This window comes from Cherax quadricarinatus, chromosome 14 (assembly GCF_038502225.1).
Source record: "Cherax quadricarinatus isolate ZL_2023a chromosome 14, ASM3850222v1, whole genome shotgun sequence".
Lineage (NCBI taxonomy): Eukaryota > Metazoa > Arthropoda > Malacostraca > Decapoda > Parastacidae > Cherax > Cherax quadricarinatus.
This window is the reverse complement of record NC_091305.1, coordinates 32758611-32775772: the sequence shown is the minus strand read 5'-3', so window position 1 is coordinate 32775772 and position 17162 is coordinate 32758611. Positions and strand designations below refer to the sequence as shown.

Genomic DNA, 17162 nt, shown 5'->3' with positions numbered 1-17162 from the left:
ACAACAATGTAGACATGGTTCACCGTAGACGACAATGTAGACATGGTTCAACTGATACATTAGAAAATATTTCTAAATAAAATATTGTGTAAACACGCTAGATAACATGTGTATCTTGCTACTTTTATAAACATTTAGGTTACACTACACATGCATGTGCATGTATATATATTTACACACCCATCTGGGTTCTCTTCTATTTTCTTAATAGTGCTTGTTCTTCTTTATTTCCTCTTTTCTACATAGGGAAGTGGAACAGAATTCTTCCTCTGTAAGCAATGCGTGTCGTAAGAAGAGACTAGCATGCCGGGAGCAAGAGGCTGGTAACCCCTTGTCCTGTATTTCTTTTTTTTTTTTTCAACAAGTCGGTTGTCTCCCACCGAGGCAGGGTGACCCAAAAAAGAAAGAAAATCCCCAAAAAGAAAATACTTTCATCATCATTCAACACTTTCACCACACTCACACATTATCACTGCTTTTGCAGAGGTGCTCAGAATACAACAGTTTAGAAGCATATACGTATAAAGATACACAACATATCCCTCCAAACTGCCAATATCCCAAACCCCTCCTTTAAAGTGCAGGCATTGTACTTCCCATTTCCAGGACTCAAGTCCGACTATATGAAAATAACCGGTTTCCCTGAATCCCTTCACTAAATATTGTCCTGTATACATTACTAAAATTAAAAAAAGAAACTTTTATTTTTATTTTTGGTCCACCCTGCTTTGGTGGGATACAGTCAGTTTGTTGAAAGATGAATATATTTAAAGATTGAATCACTGAAAATTTGACCTATGTGCTGATGGTGTATCATGCAAGAATTGTGTGTGTCTGGGGAAGACTTCTAAATCCTATCTGACACACCTAGGACAATATACCATATAAAAAAATCTACACACATTTTTACGTAAAATTTTTCTTAATGTGATAATTTTATTGGGAAAGATCGGTGCTAGATATAAAGACTATATAGACTCTACTAATTAAAAATGTATGCAAAAGCACATAGTATCTTTTAATGGTGGAGAAATAATACTCGCTGGGAAGTAACCAGGTGATGCATGACTGCATCACCTGGTTACTTCCACAAGTTTTTTTTTTTTTTTGGAGGATTGTAATTCAAAAGAATAATGCTAAAATAATATATTTGAGTGTGAGACCTTATCATTGAGAGAGGTAATCTGGTGTTGGTGAGCTGCCTCAGAGACATGGTTGGGTGGGGCTGGACCCTGGGCAGCAGACAACGATGCCAAACATTCTTCCAGCTGCTTCTCCTTCTCAGTGTGCAGAACTTCAAGGTGACGTATTGCTGCTCCAAGTCGCTCAACTTCATCCTGGAGTTTCTGTTGTCGGACAAGTTGCAGTAGTTAAGAACACTAAAAAATGATACAAATTAAACTTGAAATAAATTCAAAGTGCAACATTTGAAGAAAAATCATAAAAAGCTGATCAAAAACATCAGTCACCATGACAAAAAAAAAAAAAAAAAAAAAAAAAAAAAAAAAAAAAAAAAAAAAAAATTAGTTACCAGAAAAACTATTTAAAAGTATAATGTTAGTTACCTTTACTTCTAATTCATAATCAGCTTGGTAAAATTTTTTAAGGTTTTGATTTGCCTCATCCAAATCACGTTTAGAAACTGTCAGTTCCCGCTTGACTCGTGTCTCTGAACGGCTAAGGTTCTCATAATCAGATTGTTGCTGGTCAATAACTTGCTGCTGAGAGCGAATCTGGTTACAGAGACGGTCACTGAAATATGCATTAACATGTCATTATGCACTTTGTACAGTACAGTAAAAATCAAACAGAAAATGCTCAATAAATGGACAAATTAAATAATACATACATTCGTTGAACACCGGATCTGGTCATAAATTACAGCCTCTCCTCATTTAGCGATGTACTCGTTTACTGATGACTTGGACTTACAACGGGCTCTCTGACTAGTACACACACCTAAATTATGTATATTAAGAGCTGATTTCCTCTATTCTATTTATTACAATATAGAGTACGCTACTGTATAAACATTTAAAAATATACGTACTAATAATGTTATAAATTGTGCAAAGGGGACATTAAAACAATATCAAAGACGGCTGACACAAACCCACTACCACTGTAGTATGCTCCTTGCTTAGCGACAAACTCGTTTACCAATGTGGTCTTAGGAATGAAACTTTGTTGTTAAGTGAGGAGAGGCTGTATTTACATGGTTAGGTTACTGTGGTTTGGGGAACTGGTCATAAAATATTTGTGACTAGTTCCCCACATCAGTGGGGGATCTGGATATAACATATTTATATGGTTACTGTAGTGTGAGGATTTGGATATAACATATGTATATGGTTACTGTAGTACAAGAATGGGTCTTAACACTTGGTGTGCGCAGTATTAAAAAAATCTGGGATCACTTAGTACCTTGTGGGATCACCAGTTCAATTGAGAGTCAGCTAGAGCAAACAGCACGGCAAACACCTGAGGTTCACTGATATTATGTAGTATTAACACTCCCATTTTAAGAGGAAAGTGATGCTGACCCCGAGTTTAGTGACTCTGAGGTGGATGTGGCAACAAGTGCTTGAGGAAATATCAAAAACCTTGATAATAACCCATGTGCAACATCTGTGCAACACCCTTTCAATTTTGGTATCACTGGTATTGTCATCCTGTCAGAATGTCTTATATCCTATGCCCTAAGAGAAATAATTCTGGAATGTGCAATACATGTTTGGCAGGTAGGCTGGCTGGCTGGCTGGCTGGCTGATTGGCTGTCTCTATCTCCGTCTGTCTGTCTGTATCTGCATCTCTGTCTCTATGTCTATCTCTGTCTCTGTGTATCTCTTTGTCTCACAGGTACACATAAATACAATTATACACAATGTAAATTACCTATGATAACCCAAAAAAATCCAGACAAAGTGCTATACTGTGCTTGTAGATATAATGCATAGTAAGCATGACTGGCAAGTAATACATATTTACACTTGCTCAGGAATCAGACATAACAAATGCGTCGTGTGTAATACCTGTTGGTTCATGAGTGACAGAGAGAGACAAGCAGAGAGACCAAAAGACATATAAGTAGAGACAGAGATAAACAGAGAGTTAGACAAACAGACATGTTTAAGTGTAACAGTGAAAACAAATAAAGTCAAGGCAGTGCACACACATCAAATGTCATCACTGCTGCACTGTCAGATGGAGTGACACTCGTCTTACACCATGCTTCAAGGAAGCTTATTATTATTATTATCATCATATACTCCCACATATTCAAAACATTGCTGGAACCTATAAATACTACTATGTATATGTTTATAGACAATAGTATGTGACTAAGGTAGGTGAAAATGTTCACCTGTAACTGTGCTTGTGACTATTTGAGTACTAATTCAGTACCTAATATTAGTGTCAGAACAAAGATTAGCTATGAAATCACAAGTACTACTACAAATTGTAATTATCAGATTAAAAAAAAAAAAAAAAAAAAAAAAAAAAAAAAAAAGAGAAAAAAAGAGAGAAAAAAAAGGTATATTGGCAACATTTCTGCAAGCAGCAGTGCTTCATGTTGCCATCAAGTGAGCGACAAGCACTGACTTTGTGGCCTTATACAGTGGAACCTCAAATATTGAACTTTCTTCGGTCCAGAAGGCTGTTCGAGTGTCTTTACCGAATGAATTTATTCCCATTAGGAATAATGTAAATTAGATTAGTCCATTTCAGACCCTCAAAAATACACTTATAAAAGCACTTACAAAAATACACTTACATAATTGGTTGTGTTGGGAGCAGTTCGATTTTTGAGGTTCCACTGTATCTCCGTAAGTACTAATTTTTTTTTTTTTACATTGCTTTATGTAAAAAAAAAGTCCTCTACATTAAAAAAAAAAAAAAAAAAAAAAAATTCTCAAAATATTCAAAGCACTGGGCGAGAGAACGTAGATCTACATTTTGACAGTTAACCCCTTGACTGTGTCGCAACCCCAAATCCTGAGATGTCTCCTGGTGTTGCAAAATTTCCGGAAAAAAAAAATTATTTTTTCTTATGAAATGATAGAGAATCTTTTCCCGATTGTAATGACATGAAAAGAACAAAATTTGATGGAAAACTGATGGAATTACGCGCTCACGAAGTTAGTGACCTCGGTGATATTTATGAATCTGCGATTTTGCCCACTTTGAGTCCTATTATTGGCTAATTCCATTGTTCCAGTCGACCAAACTCATAGCTATTTCTTTATAACTCTATTTTTTCTATCAATTGAGTACAAGAAACTGCCCATTTACTGATTTCAACCAGCCAATAACGTGGTCAGAAATTTGCAATTTGGCCAATTTCACAAAAATTAAAAAATATGACTATTTCAAAATAAGGTCCAGAATGAAGAATGCAGACATTCTTGGCTCTAAAATAACATTTTCTTTGTTCATCAGTCACGTCTCCAGTCCCCTCTGATATTGCTTTCTATTTTGAATTTTTATTCAAACCAAAAATAGAAGATTTACTGTTATGCAGACTACTGCAAAATTGTAATAATTGTATAAATAATGTCAACCCATTCATGACTGCATATCAGAATGGCTAGTTGGACATTTACTGTACAATAACATCATTTGTTTACTTTTGAACATTGGCAAAAATCAAACATTTCCCCTATTTTGAGCTCCATTTCAGGGTTCTATCCATAGAAAAACCAATCAAAATCACATCTATTTCTATAATATGTTTTCCATTCTATCAAATGAGACCAAGAAAACGAGAATACAACCATATATACTATACGAAAATAGACCACAAAGTCGGCACAAATTTTAATTGTCCTAGTGGCATTAAAAGAAGAAGGGAAGTAAAAAAACGGTCGGAGATTCCCCTTCTAAACAGTAAGAAGATAATGCTCTCCCCTCCTCCCATCCCATCAATCATTTTTTTTCTAATTATGCACTGTGTGCTGCTGGATTTTTTTTATATGGTGCACACTGACCATACAGGCCGATTCTGTCACATCTGGGCCTACCAGCTTTCTCCTGCTTGATTTGAAGCCTCTAGAATTTATGAGTATATATGTCAAAAATGGTGGCTCGTAAGACGTATATATACGACCCAAACAGTCAGAGGTTAAGGGGTTAAGTAACACTGACCGGCAAAGTGAGTTAGCAGCCAGCCTTGATACTGAATAAGAAAAGCAAAAGGGGATTATGAGGCTAAGGTCGCAAGGGATTCGAAGATTAACCCAAAAGGGTTCATTCAGGTATACAGAAGTAAGATTAGGGACAAGATAGGCTCACTTAAGAATAACTATATATATACATACATCTAGGTTTTTCTTCTTTTTCTAAATAGCTCTTGTTCTTCTTTATTTCCTCTATTGTCCATGGGGAAGTGGAAAAGAATCTTTCCTCCGTAAGCCATGCGTGTCGTATGAGGAGACTAAAATGCCGGGAGCAATGGGCTAGTAACCCCTTCTCCTGTAGACATTTACTAAAAAAGAGAAGAAGAAAAACTTTATAAAACTGGGATGCTTGAATGTGCATGGATGTAGTGCGGATGACAAGAAACAGATGATTGCTGATGTTATGAATGAAAAGAAGTTGGATGTCCTGGCCCTAAGCAAAACAAAGATGAAGGGGGTAGGGGAGTTTCAGTGGAGGGAAATAAATGGGATTAAATCTGGAGTATCTGAGAGAGTTAGAGCAAAGGAAGGGGTAGCAGTAATGTTGAATGATCAGTTATGGAAGGAGAAAAGAGAATATGAATGCGTAAATTCAAGAATTATGTGGATTAAAGTAAAGGTTGGATCCGAGAAGTGGGTCATAATAAGCGTGTATGCACCTGGAGAAGAAAGGAATGCAGAGGAGAGAGAGAGAGATTTTGGGAGATGTTAAGTGAATGTATAGGAGCCTTTGAACCAAGTGAGAGAGTAATTGTGGTAGGGGACCTGAATGCTAAAGTAGGAGAAACTTTTAGAGAGGGTGTGGTAGGTAAGTTTGGGGTGCCAGGTGTAAATGATAATGGGAGCCCTTTGATTGAACTTTGTATAGAAAGGGGTTTAGTTATAGGTAATACATATTTTAAGAAAAAGAAGATAAATAAGTATACAAGATATGATGTAGGGCGAAATAACAGTAGTTTGTTGGATTATGTATTGGTAGATAAAAGACTGTTGAGTAGACTTCAGGATGTACATGTTTATAAAGGGGCCACAGATATATCAGATCACTTTCTAGTTGTAGCTACACTGAGAGTAAAAGGTAGATGGGATACAAGGAGAATAGAAGCATCAGGGAAGAGAGAGGTGAAGGTTTATAAACTAAAAGAGGAGGCAGTTAGGGTAAGATATAAACAGCTATTCGAGGAGAGATGGGCTAATGAGAGCATAGGCAATGGGGTCGAAGAGGTATGGGGTAGGTTTAAAAATGTAGTGTTAGAGTGTTCAGCAGAAGTTTGTGGTTACAGGAAAGTGGGTGCGGGAGGGAAGAGGAGCGATTGGTGGAATGATGATGTAAAGAGAGTAGTAAGGGAGAAAAAGTTAGCATATGAGAAGTTTTTACAAAGTAGAAGTGATGCAAGGAGGGAAGAGTATATGGAGAAAAAGAGAGAGGTTAAGAGAGTGGTGAAGCAATGTAAAAAGAGAGCAAATGAGAGAGTGGGTGAGATGTTATCAACAAATTTTGTTGAAAATAAGAAAAAGTTTTGGAGTGAGATTAACAAGTTAAGGAAGCCAAGAGAACAAATGGATTTGCCAGTTAAAAATAGGAGAGGAGAGTTATTAAATGGAGAGTTAGAGGTATTGGGAAGATGGAGGGAATATTTTGAGGAATTGTTAAATGTTGATGAAGATAGGGAAGCTGTGATTTCGTGTATAGGGCAAGGAGGAATAACATCTTGTAGGAGTAAGGAAGAGCCAGTTGTGAGTGTGGGGGAAGTTCGTGAGGCAGTAGGTAAAATGAAAGGGGGTAAGGCAGCCGGGATTGATGGGATAAAGATAGAAATGTTAAAAGCAGGTGGGGATATAGTTTTGGAGTGGTTGGTGCAATTATTTAATAAATGTATGGAAGAGGGTAAGGTACCTAGGGATTGCCAGACAGCATGCATAGTTCCTTTGTATAAAGGCAAAGGGGATAAAAGAGAGTGCAAAAATTATAGGGGGAGAAGTCTGTTGAGTATACCTGGTAAAGTGTATGGTAGAGTTATTATTGAAAGAATTAAGAGTAAGACGGAGAATAGGATAGCAGATGAACAAGGAGGCTTTAGGAAAGGTAGGGGGTGTGTGGACCAGGTGTTTACAGTGAAACATATAAGTGAACAGTATTTAGATAAGGCTAAAGAGGTCTTTATGGCATTTATGGATTTGGAAAAGGCGTATGACAGGGTGGATAGGGGGGCAATGTGGCAGATGTTGCAGGTGTATGGTGTAGGAGGTAGGTTACTGAAAGCAGTGAAGAGTTCTTACGAGGATAGTGAGGCTCAAGTTAGAGTATGTAGGAAAGAGGGAAATTATTTCCCAGTAAAAGTAGGCCTTAGACAAGGATGTGTGATGTCACCGTGGTTGTTTAATATATTTATAGATGGGGTTGTAAGAGAAGTAAATGCGAGGGTCTTGGCAAGAGGCGTGGAGTTAAAAGATAAAGAATCACACACAAAGTGGGAGGTGTCACAGCTGCTCTTTGCTGATGACACTGTGCTCTTGGGAGATTCTGAAGAGAAGTTGCAGAGATTGGTGGATGAATTTGGTAGGGTGTGCAAAAGAAGAAAATTAAAGGTGAATACAGGAAAGAGTAAGGTTATGAGGATAGCAAAAAGATTAGGTGATGAAAGATTGGATATCAGATTGGAGGGAGAGAGTATGGAGGAGGTGAATGTATTCAGATATTTGGGAGTGGACGTATCAGCGGATGGGTCTATGAAAGATGAGGTGAATCATAGAATTGATGAGGGGAAAAGGGTGAGTGGTGCACTTAGGAGTCTGTGGAGACAAAGAACTTTGTCCTTGGAGGCAAAGAGGGGAATGTATGAGAGTATAGTTTTACCAACGCTCTTATATGGGTGTGAAGCATGGGTGATGAATGTTGCAGCGAGGAGAAGGCTGGAGGCAGTGGAGATGTCATGTCTGAGGGCAATGTGTGGTGTGAATATAATGCAGAGAATTCGTAGTTTGGAAGTTAGGAGGAGGTGCGGGATTACCAAAACTGTTGTCCAGAGGACTGAGGAAGGGTTGTTGAGGTGGTTCGGACATGTAGAGAGAATGGAGCGAAACAGAATGACTTCAAGAGTGTATCAGTCTGTAGTGGAAGGAAGGCGGGGTAGGGGTCGGCCTAGGAAAGGTTGGAGGGAGGGGGTAAAGGAGGTTTTGTGTGCGAGGGGCTTGGACTTCCAGCAGGCATGTGTGAGCGTGTTTGATAGGAGTGAATGGAGACAAATGGTTTTTAATACTTGACGTGCTGTTGGAGTGTGAGCAAAGTAACATTTATGAAGGGGTTCAGGGAAACCGGCAGGCCGGACTTGAGTCCTGGAGATGGGAAGTTCAGTGCCTGCACTCTGAAGGAGGGGTGTTAATGTTGCAGTTTAAAAACTGTAGTGTAAAGCACCCTTCTGGCAAGACAGTGATGGAGTGAATGATGGTGAAAGTTTTTCTTTTTCGGGCCACCCTGCCTTGGTGGGAATCGGCCAGTGTGATAATAAAATAAAAAAATAAGAATAACTCAGGTCAGATCACTGACAGTGATAAGGATATGTGTGAAATTTTCAATACCTACTTCCTCTCAGTTTTTACCCAGGAAAATACTAGCGAAATTCCTGAAATAACAGATTATGTGGAACAGGACGATAATAAACTATGCACGATTGCAGTAACTAGTGACATGGTCCTCAGACAAATAGAGAAATTAAGACCTAACAAATCCCCAGGCCCTGATGAACTGTTTGCAGGGGTGTTAAAGGAATGTAAAGAGGAACTTAGCATACCTTTGGCCAATCTTTTCAACATATCACTACAAACTGGCATAGTGCCTGGTAAGTGGATAATGGCAAATGTAATACACCTGTACCTATTTACAAGGCAGGTGACAGGTCTTTGGCTTCGAACTATAGACCAATAAGCCTTACCTCCAAAGTGGGAAAATTTATGGAATCAATAATTGCCGAAGCAATTCATAGCCATCTTGATAGGCATAAATTGATTAATGAATCTCAACACGGTTTTACGAAGGGGCATTCCTGTCTTACGAATTTACTAACTTTTTTCACTAAGGTGTTTGAGGATGTAGATCATGGTAATGAATATGATATTGTGTATATGGACTTCAGTAAGGCTTTTGAAAAAGTTCCACATCAGAGGCTATTTAGGAAACTTAAGCCACACAGAATAGGAGAAATTTTTTCCTGGGCAGAGGCATGGCTGACAAATAGGCAGCAGAGAGTTTGCATAAATGGGGAGAAATCAGAATGGGGGCACGTCACAAGTGGTGTTCCACAGGGCTCAGTGTTGGGCCCATTGTTGTTCACAATTTACACAAACGACATAGATGAGGGAATAAATAGCGGCACAAGCAAATTTGCTGATGACACCAAAATAGGCCATCCAATTCATTCTAATGAGGACACTAGAGCACTCCAGGATGATTTGAAGAGACTGATGCAATGGTCGGAGAAGTGGCAGATGCAGTTTAATATAGACAAATGCAAAGATCTAAATGCTGGACAGGAAAATAACCATGCCATATATAAACTAAATAATGCATATCTTAATACTACTGATTGCAAAAAGGATTTAGGAGTTCTGGTTAGCAGTAATCTGAAACCAAGACAAGAGTGCATTAGTGTTTGCAATAAAGTTAACAGAATCCTTGGCTTCATATCTAGAAGTATAAATAATAGAAGTCCTCAGGTTGTTCTTCAACTCTATATATCCTTGGTTAGGCCTCATTTAGATTATGCTGCACAGTTCTGGTCACTGTATTACAGAATGGATATAAATGCAATGGAAAACGTACAGAGGAGGATGACAAAGTTGATCCCATGTATCAGAAATCTTCCCTATGAGGATAGACTGAGGGCCCTGAATCTGCACTCTCTCGAAAGGCGTAGAATTATGGGGGATATGATCGAGGTGTATAAATGGAAAACAGGAATAAATAAAGGGGATGTAAATAGTGTGCTGATAATTTCCAGCCAAGACAGGACTCACAGCAATGGTTTCATGTTGGAAAAATTCAGATTCAGGAATGATATAGGAAACCATTGGTTTGGTAACATAGTTGTGGATGAGTGGAACAAACTCCCGAGTACAGTTATAGAGACTAAAACGCTTTGTAGTTTTAAAAATAGGTTAGATAAATACATGAGTGGGTGTGGGTGCATGTGAGTTGGACCTGACTAGCTTGTGCTACTAGGTCTGATGCCATGCTCCTTCCTTAAGTGGAAGTGACCTGACTAGGTGGGTCATTGGGCTAATCCTGGGGGGAGGGGGGACCTGCTTTGCATGTGTCAGTAGGCCTGCTGCAGTGTTCCTTCTTTCTTATGTTCTTATGTGTCAAAATCTTTCTAGAGCCTCTCCTCACTTAACGACAGATTTCCATTCCTAAGACCACGTCGGTAAACGAATTCGTTGCCAAGTGAGGAGCATACTATAATGGTCTTTGACATTGTTTTAGTCACCTCTGCACCATTTATAACATTTCTGGTATATTTTTATGTTTATACAGTAGTGTACTGTATATTGTAATAAACAGAATAGAGAAAATCAGCTCTAGTATACATTATTTAGGCATGCATACCGACCAGAGAGCCTGTTGTAAGTCCGAGGCATTGGTAAACGAGTACATCACTGAATGAGGAGAGGCTGTACAAAAAAACAAAACCTCTATAACAGACATTGTCTAATAAAAATGAGACAAATCACAGCCAAGAGACTAAACAGCCCCTGGCTTACAAAAAGCATCCTAAATTCTATTGACAAAAAACACCTATATGAAAAACAATACAGAACAAGTCAAATAATGAAGGAACAGACGAAACATTACTCATCAACACTTATGAATCTAATAAGAAGGGCCAAGAAAACTGTTAAGAAAAAATTTTATGACATAAAAGGGGATATGAAAAGGACCTGAAAAACCCTCTCTAGGAAACTGCCTCAAAACAATGTGATTAACTTAACAAAACCAAATGAACCTCTCATCCAGCTGACAGATACTGCCAACAAACTAATCGTCTTTTTCTTGACTGTAGGAACAACCCTAACAAGCAAAATCCCAAACTCAAACACACAACCAAAAAACTATCTATTCCTAGCCCCAACAAACCTTACTGAAATCTAACTCATCATGAAAACACTATAGAACAAGGCAGGAGACCCAAATAACTTACCACCACTCATGTATAAAAAAGCTTCTCATTTGTTGTCACCCATTATTGCAACACTTTTTAACAAGTCCATTGAAACTTAAACCTTCCCATCTCTACTCAAGATTACTCCAATCCATACTTAGGGTTACTCTGATCCATAAAGGAGGTGATCCTACCGATTTAACCCATAAACTGTCCAAATGTAGATCTACGTTTTCTTGTCCAGCGCTCCAAATATTTTGAAAAGAAAAAGAAAAAAAAAAAAGAAAAAAATTTAAACTAAAGAGGGCAATTTTCTGTGTGTAATAAGACAAAAAAAAAAAAATTGGATCAGTACTTACTGAGATATAAGACAGCAAAGCAGGCACTGGATGCTCACCTGATGGCAGCATGCAGTCCTGCTGCTTGCAGAAGTGTTGCCAATATACCTTTTCTCTTTTTTTTTAATTTACATAATTTTTATGTTCTGATAATTACAATTTGTAGTAGTTCTTGTGATTTCATAGCCAATGTTTGGTCTGGCACTAACATTAGGTACTGAAATAGTACTCAAATAGTCACAAACACACTGACAAGTGAATATTTTCACCTGCCTTGGTCACCTACTGTCTAAAAATATATACCAAGTACAGTGGACCCCCGGTTTACGATCACCTCCCAATGCGACCAATTATGTAAGTGTATTTATGTAGGTGCGTTTGCACGTGTATGTTTGGGGGTCTGAAATGGACTAATCTAATTCACAATATTCCTTATGGGAACAAATTCATTCAGTACTGGCACCTTAACATACTTCTGGAATGAAATAATATCATAAACCGGGGGTCCACTGTATTTATAGGTCCCAGCAATGTTTTAGGCATGCAAGAGTATATATGAAATGCCTTGAAGCTTAGCGTAAGATGAGTGTCACTCCACTGCTGACAGTGAAGCAGTGGAGTGACACCTGATGATCGTGCACTGCCTTGGCATTGTTTGTTTTCACTGTTACATCAAAACATGTCTATCTGTTTGTGTCTGTGTATTTGTCTGTCTAGCTCTGTCTCTTTACCTTTGTCTCTGCTTATCTGTCTTTCTGTCTGCCTGTGTGTCTGTCTGTCTTCTTGCCTCTGCCTGTCTCTCTTTTTGTCTCAGAACCGCTCATGAGCTAACAGGTATTACACACGATGCATGCAGAGTCGTCACGTCTGAGTCCTGAACAAGTGAAAATGAGTATTACTTGCCAGTCACGCTTATTACGCCTTATATCTACAAGCACAGTGGTTTTGTCTGGATTTTTTCAGTTATCCTTGGTAATTTACACTATGCATATAACTATGTGTACCTGTGAGACAGAGATAGAGACAGACAGACAGGCATAGATAGATAGACAGACAGCCAATGTCAATCAGCCAGCCGCCCAGCCAGCTACCTGGCCTGCCAAACACGTATTACACATTCCAGAAATGTTTCTCTTTATTTAAGGCATAGGTTAAAGGACATTCTGGCAGGCTGACACTACCAGTGGTATCAAAATTGAAAGGATGTTGCACAAATGTTGCATATGGATTATTATCAAGGTTTTTGACATTTCTTCAATCGCTTGTAGCCACATCCATCTCAAAGCCACTAAACTCAGGGGTCAACATCACTTTCCTCTTAACTCCTAAATGGTCCAAACGTATATATATGTTCTTACCGCTAGCACCCCGAACGTATACGTTTCATTTTTCATTCGTTCAAAATTGGCACAATAGGTCTGAGTCGCCTAGACATGAGAGAATGGGTGTGCACACTCAGTGTGCGCTGTATGAAAAAAAATCGGGGACGCCTGGCTACAGCATGGTAGGTCCAGTTACATTCAGCTCCATCTTGGGTCAACATCATGGCACATCCTCGCCTCATCGTATTAACACTACTATTCGGGGGAAAGTGATATAGATTGTGAGTTTAGTGGATCCGACACCAATGGGGCCAGTAATATTCAAGGAATTAGTGAAAATGTCGACGATAACCCAGATGACCCTCAGCCCATCACCTCTGGGGTGGCCACAGCAGACCCTGGGCCAAGCACCTCTGAGGTAGCCAGTGTGGCCACAGCAGACCCTAGGCCAAGCACTTCTGGGGTGGCCAGTGTGGCCACACAAGACCCTGGGCCAAGCACCTCTGGAGTGGCGAGTGTTACCCATAGGGAACTTTGCAAGAGGAAACTATCATTTTCCCGGTGCTTTAGTGAGAGTGAAAGTGATGTAAGTGATGATGAGATTGATTTTATGCCATTCGAGAATTCATCTAGCGAGAGTGAAGTTCATTATCCACCAGTGAAGTGTACTTTTAGGCATCGTCATCTACACTCAGGCAGTGCGCCATATGCAATCCCCAAGGGTCGTGGCAGGTCACGGTCCAAAACCCCGACCACTGATAGTGAAAGTGATCATGAAGGTGAGTATGCAGGGATGGAGGAAGTAGTGGTGGGTGGCACGGTGCCTGGACCACATGGCACAGTGGGTGACCAGGCCTCAAGGCTCTGATCCACCATGAGGCCTGGTCACAGACCGGGCAGTGGGGGCGTTGACCCCTGGAACTCTTCAGGTAAACTCCAGGTAAACAAAGGACTGCACGGCATCCCCTCAACAATGTGCTGCTTCCACTCTTGTCCCTTTTCCTGCTCTCCCCTTGCCCTATGCCACAGGTCCACTCTGCACCATGCGATCGTGAGTGGAACTGGACACAAAGTATATTCGTGCCACAGCCTTGTGATTTTGATGTGAGTGGAAGTGGCATCCAGCCAGAATGTCCCCTAACGAATGAGTCTACAGAGTTAGACTATTTCTAGTTGTACTTTGATGAGCCTATAATGAACCTGATAGTGACCCAGACAAACAATTACCGATATATCATGGACAACACAGCAGAGGTTGGAGAATCATCACGGCTGAGCAGGTGGAAAGACACAACCAGTGGCTGAAATGTATTTATTCCTTGCCGCTGTCATGCTTATGCCACATACCTATAAGAACTATATATGTAATTACTGGTCCACAGACCACTTCATCAGTACTCCAGTCTTTCGTGACCTCCTTCCCTGCAACAGATTCACTCTGTTGCTACGAATGTTGCACTTCTCAGACAAATACGCCAAACAGAAATGACCTTCTATACAAAATCCGGGAAGTGTTTATGTATTTGAAGCAGAAATTCAGTGCATACTTTTATCCCTTCAAGAACATTGTTGTTGATGAGTCCTTGATTCTGTTCAAGGGATGCCTATCATTCAAGAAATATATATACAGAGCAAACGAAATCATTTTGGTATAAAACTTTTTGTTATGTGTGACTGTGAGAGTGGTCTTGTGTTGGATGTCATTGTATACACCAGGAGAAATACACTCGATGATGACAGACAGATGCTGAGCATTTCCGATGTTGTTGTTCGCAGGATAATGGAACCATGCCTTGGCAAGGGCCATACAGTGTACACAGACAACTGCTATACAAGCCCTATGCTCGCTGATTTCCTGCATGTGAACAATACTGATATACAGAGGACCCTCAACCAACGACATTAATCCGTTCCAGAGAGCTTGCCGTTGGTCGAATTTATTTTCCCCATAAGAAATAATGGAAATAGAATTAATCTGTTCCTGACACCCCAAAGTAGGAAAAAAAATTTTTTTTTTTACATGAAATATACATTTCCCTACACCAAAACGAATGGGACATGCAAAATAAACAATAATTAAATGCCACTTACCTTTATTGTGGAGTTGTTGATGAATGATGAGACGATAGGAGGGAAGATGACGCAGGTGTTTTATTGTTTGGAAGGACAATCCCCTTCCATAAATACTTGAGGTACTAAGTCCTTAGGTGGGGTTTCCTCCCTTTTTGGTTTTTTAACCCTTTGATTGTTTTGGTCGTATATACGCATATGTTTTACGAGCCACCGTTTTTGACGTATACTCAAATTCTAGCAGCTTCAAATCAAATAGGAGAAAGCTGCTAGGCCCACATGTGAGAGAATGGGTCTGTGTGGTCAGTGTGCACCATATAAAAAAATCCTGCAGCACGCAGGGCATAATGAGAAAAAAAAAACTGACAGTTTTTTTTAATTAACCCTTTGACTGTCGCGGTCGTATATGTACGTCATAGGAGATACCGTGTTTGACGTATCTATACGCATAAATTCTAGCGGCTTCAAATCAAGCAGGAGAAAGCTGGTAGGCCCACATGTGAGAGAATGGGTCTCCATGGTCAGTGTGCACCATATAAAAAAAATCGGGGAGCCAGTGGTGCATTGTGGGAATACCATTTCAGTCGTCCTTTTTCAGCATGTCTAGCGGTAAGAAATATGTGACTTCCCTTCAAATCTGGGACTCTTCTCTTCCCAAGTGATGCTCTAACACGATGGAAGTGTCAATGAAGATCAATTTCATGATTTCGAGGAGTTTGAGACCAAAAGCAATGGAGGAAGAGGAGGAGGAGGAAGAAGAGGAGGAGGAAGGAAGGAGGAAGAGGAAGGAAAGAGGGAGGAGGAGGAAGGAGGGAGGAGGAAGAAGGAGGGAGGAGGAAGAAGGAGGGAGGAGGTGGGAGGGAGGAGGAGGAAGGAGGGAGGGAGAAGGAGGGAGGAGGAGGAAGGAGGGAGGGAGGAGGAAGGAGGGAGGGAGGGAGGGAGGGAGGGAGGAGGAGGAAGGTGGAAGGAGGAGGAGGAAGAAGAAGAAGAAGAAGAAGAAGAAGAAGAAGAAGAAGAATAAGAAGAATAATAATACCTAATAATAATAATATGTTCCCTTGAGGCATGAAAACAGTTCACCCCATGACAGTGACAAGATAAGGGGAGATAACATCTGATAAGAGCTGACCTTTGATGAGCGTAAACGAGGGTGGAGGGCAGCTGTCCATCTGTCAAGAGCCAGGAGGAGGAGGAGGAGGAGGAGGAGGAGGAGGAGGAGGAGGAGGAGGAGGAGGAGGAGGAGGAGGAGGAGGAGGAGGAGGAGGAGGAGGAGGAGGAGGAGGAGGAGGAGGAGGAGGAGGAGGAGGAGGAGGAGGAGGAGGAGGAGGAGGAGGAGGAGGAGGAGGAGGAGGAGGAGGAGGAGGAGGAGGAGGAGGAGGAGGAGGAGGAGGAGGAGGAGGAGGAGGAGGAGGAGGAGGAGGAGGAGGAGGAGGAGGAGGGGAGGTGGAGGAGGAGGGAGGAGGAGGAGGAGGAGGAGGAGGAGGATGAGGAGGAGGAGGAGGAGGAGGAGGAGGAGGAGGAGGAGGAGGAGGAGGAGGAGGAGGAGGAGGAGGAGGAGGAGGCGGCGGAGGAGGAGGAGGAGGGGAGTAGGAGGAGGAGGAGGAGGAGGAGGAGGAGGAGGAGGAGGAGGAGGAGAAGAAGGAGGAGGAGGAGGAGGAGGAGGAGGAGGAGGAGGAGGAGGAGGAGGAGGAGGAGGAGGAGGAGAAGAAGAAGAAGAAGAAGAAGAAGATGACGATGAACAAACATTTGTCTGTCTGTCTATTTGTCTGTCTGCCAAACTCCCTGTCTATCCGTCTAGCTCTGTCTCAGAGAGAGCCACAAGACTGTGTCATCATCACCTTTACTCACATCTTCAAGCAGAGTATAGCACTTTGTCTGGATTTTTTGGGTTATCCTAGGTAATTTACACTATGTATAGTTGTATTTATGTGTACCTGTGAGACAGAGATAGACAGAGAGAGAGAAAGAGAGACAGATTGAAAGAGATAGAATGAGGGAGAAAGATAATTAGATAGAATGGAGGGGGAAGCAGCATCCGACCCCATTGTTTTGACAGGCGGTAGGGGGTGTGAGTAATGAGACAATATGTCATTTTGACAG

The 17162-nt window shown here is 40.7% G+C and overlaps 1 protein-coding gene across 1 annotated transcript in view; it reads right to left on the bottom strand.

The window, feature by feature from the left end:
* corn (cornetto) overlaps positions 1 to 17162 on the bottom strand; it is a 545732-nt gene that overhangs the window by 50052 nt on the left and 478518 nt on the right. The window contains exons 12-13 of the mRNA XM_070084950.1: positions 1566 to 1752; positions 1164 to 1346 (exon numbers count right to left, since the gene is read on the bottom strand). Coding sequence (XP_069941051.1) covers positions 1164 to 1346; positions 1566 to 1752 — 370 coding nt within the window. The remainder of the gene's footprint in view (positions 1 to 1163; positions 1347 to 1565; positions 1753 to 17162) is intronic.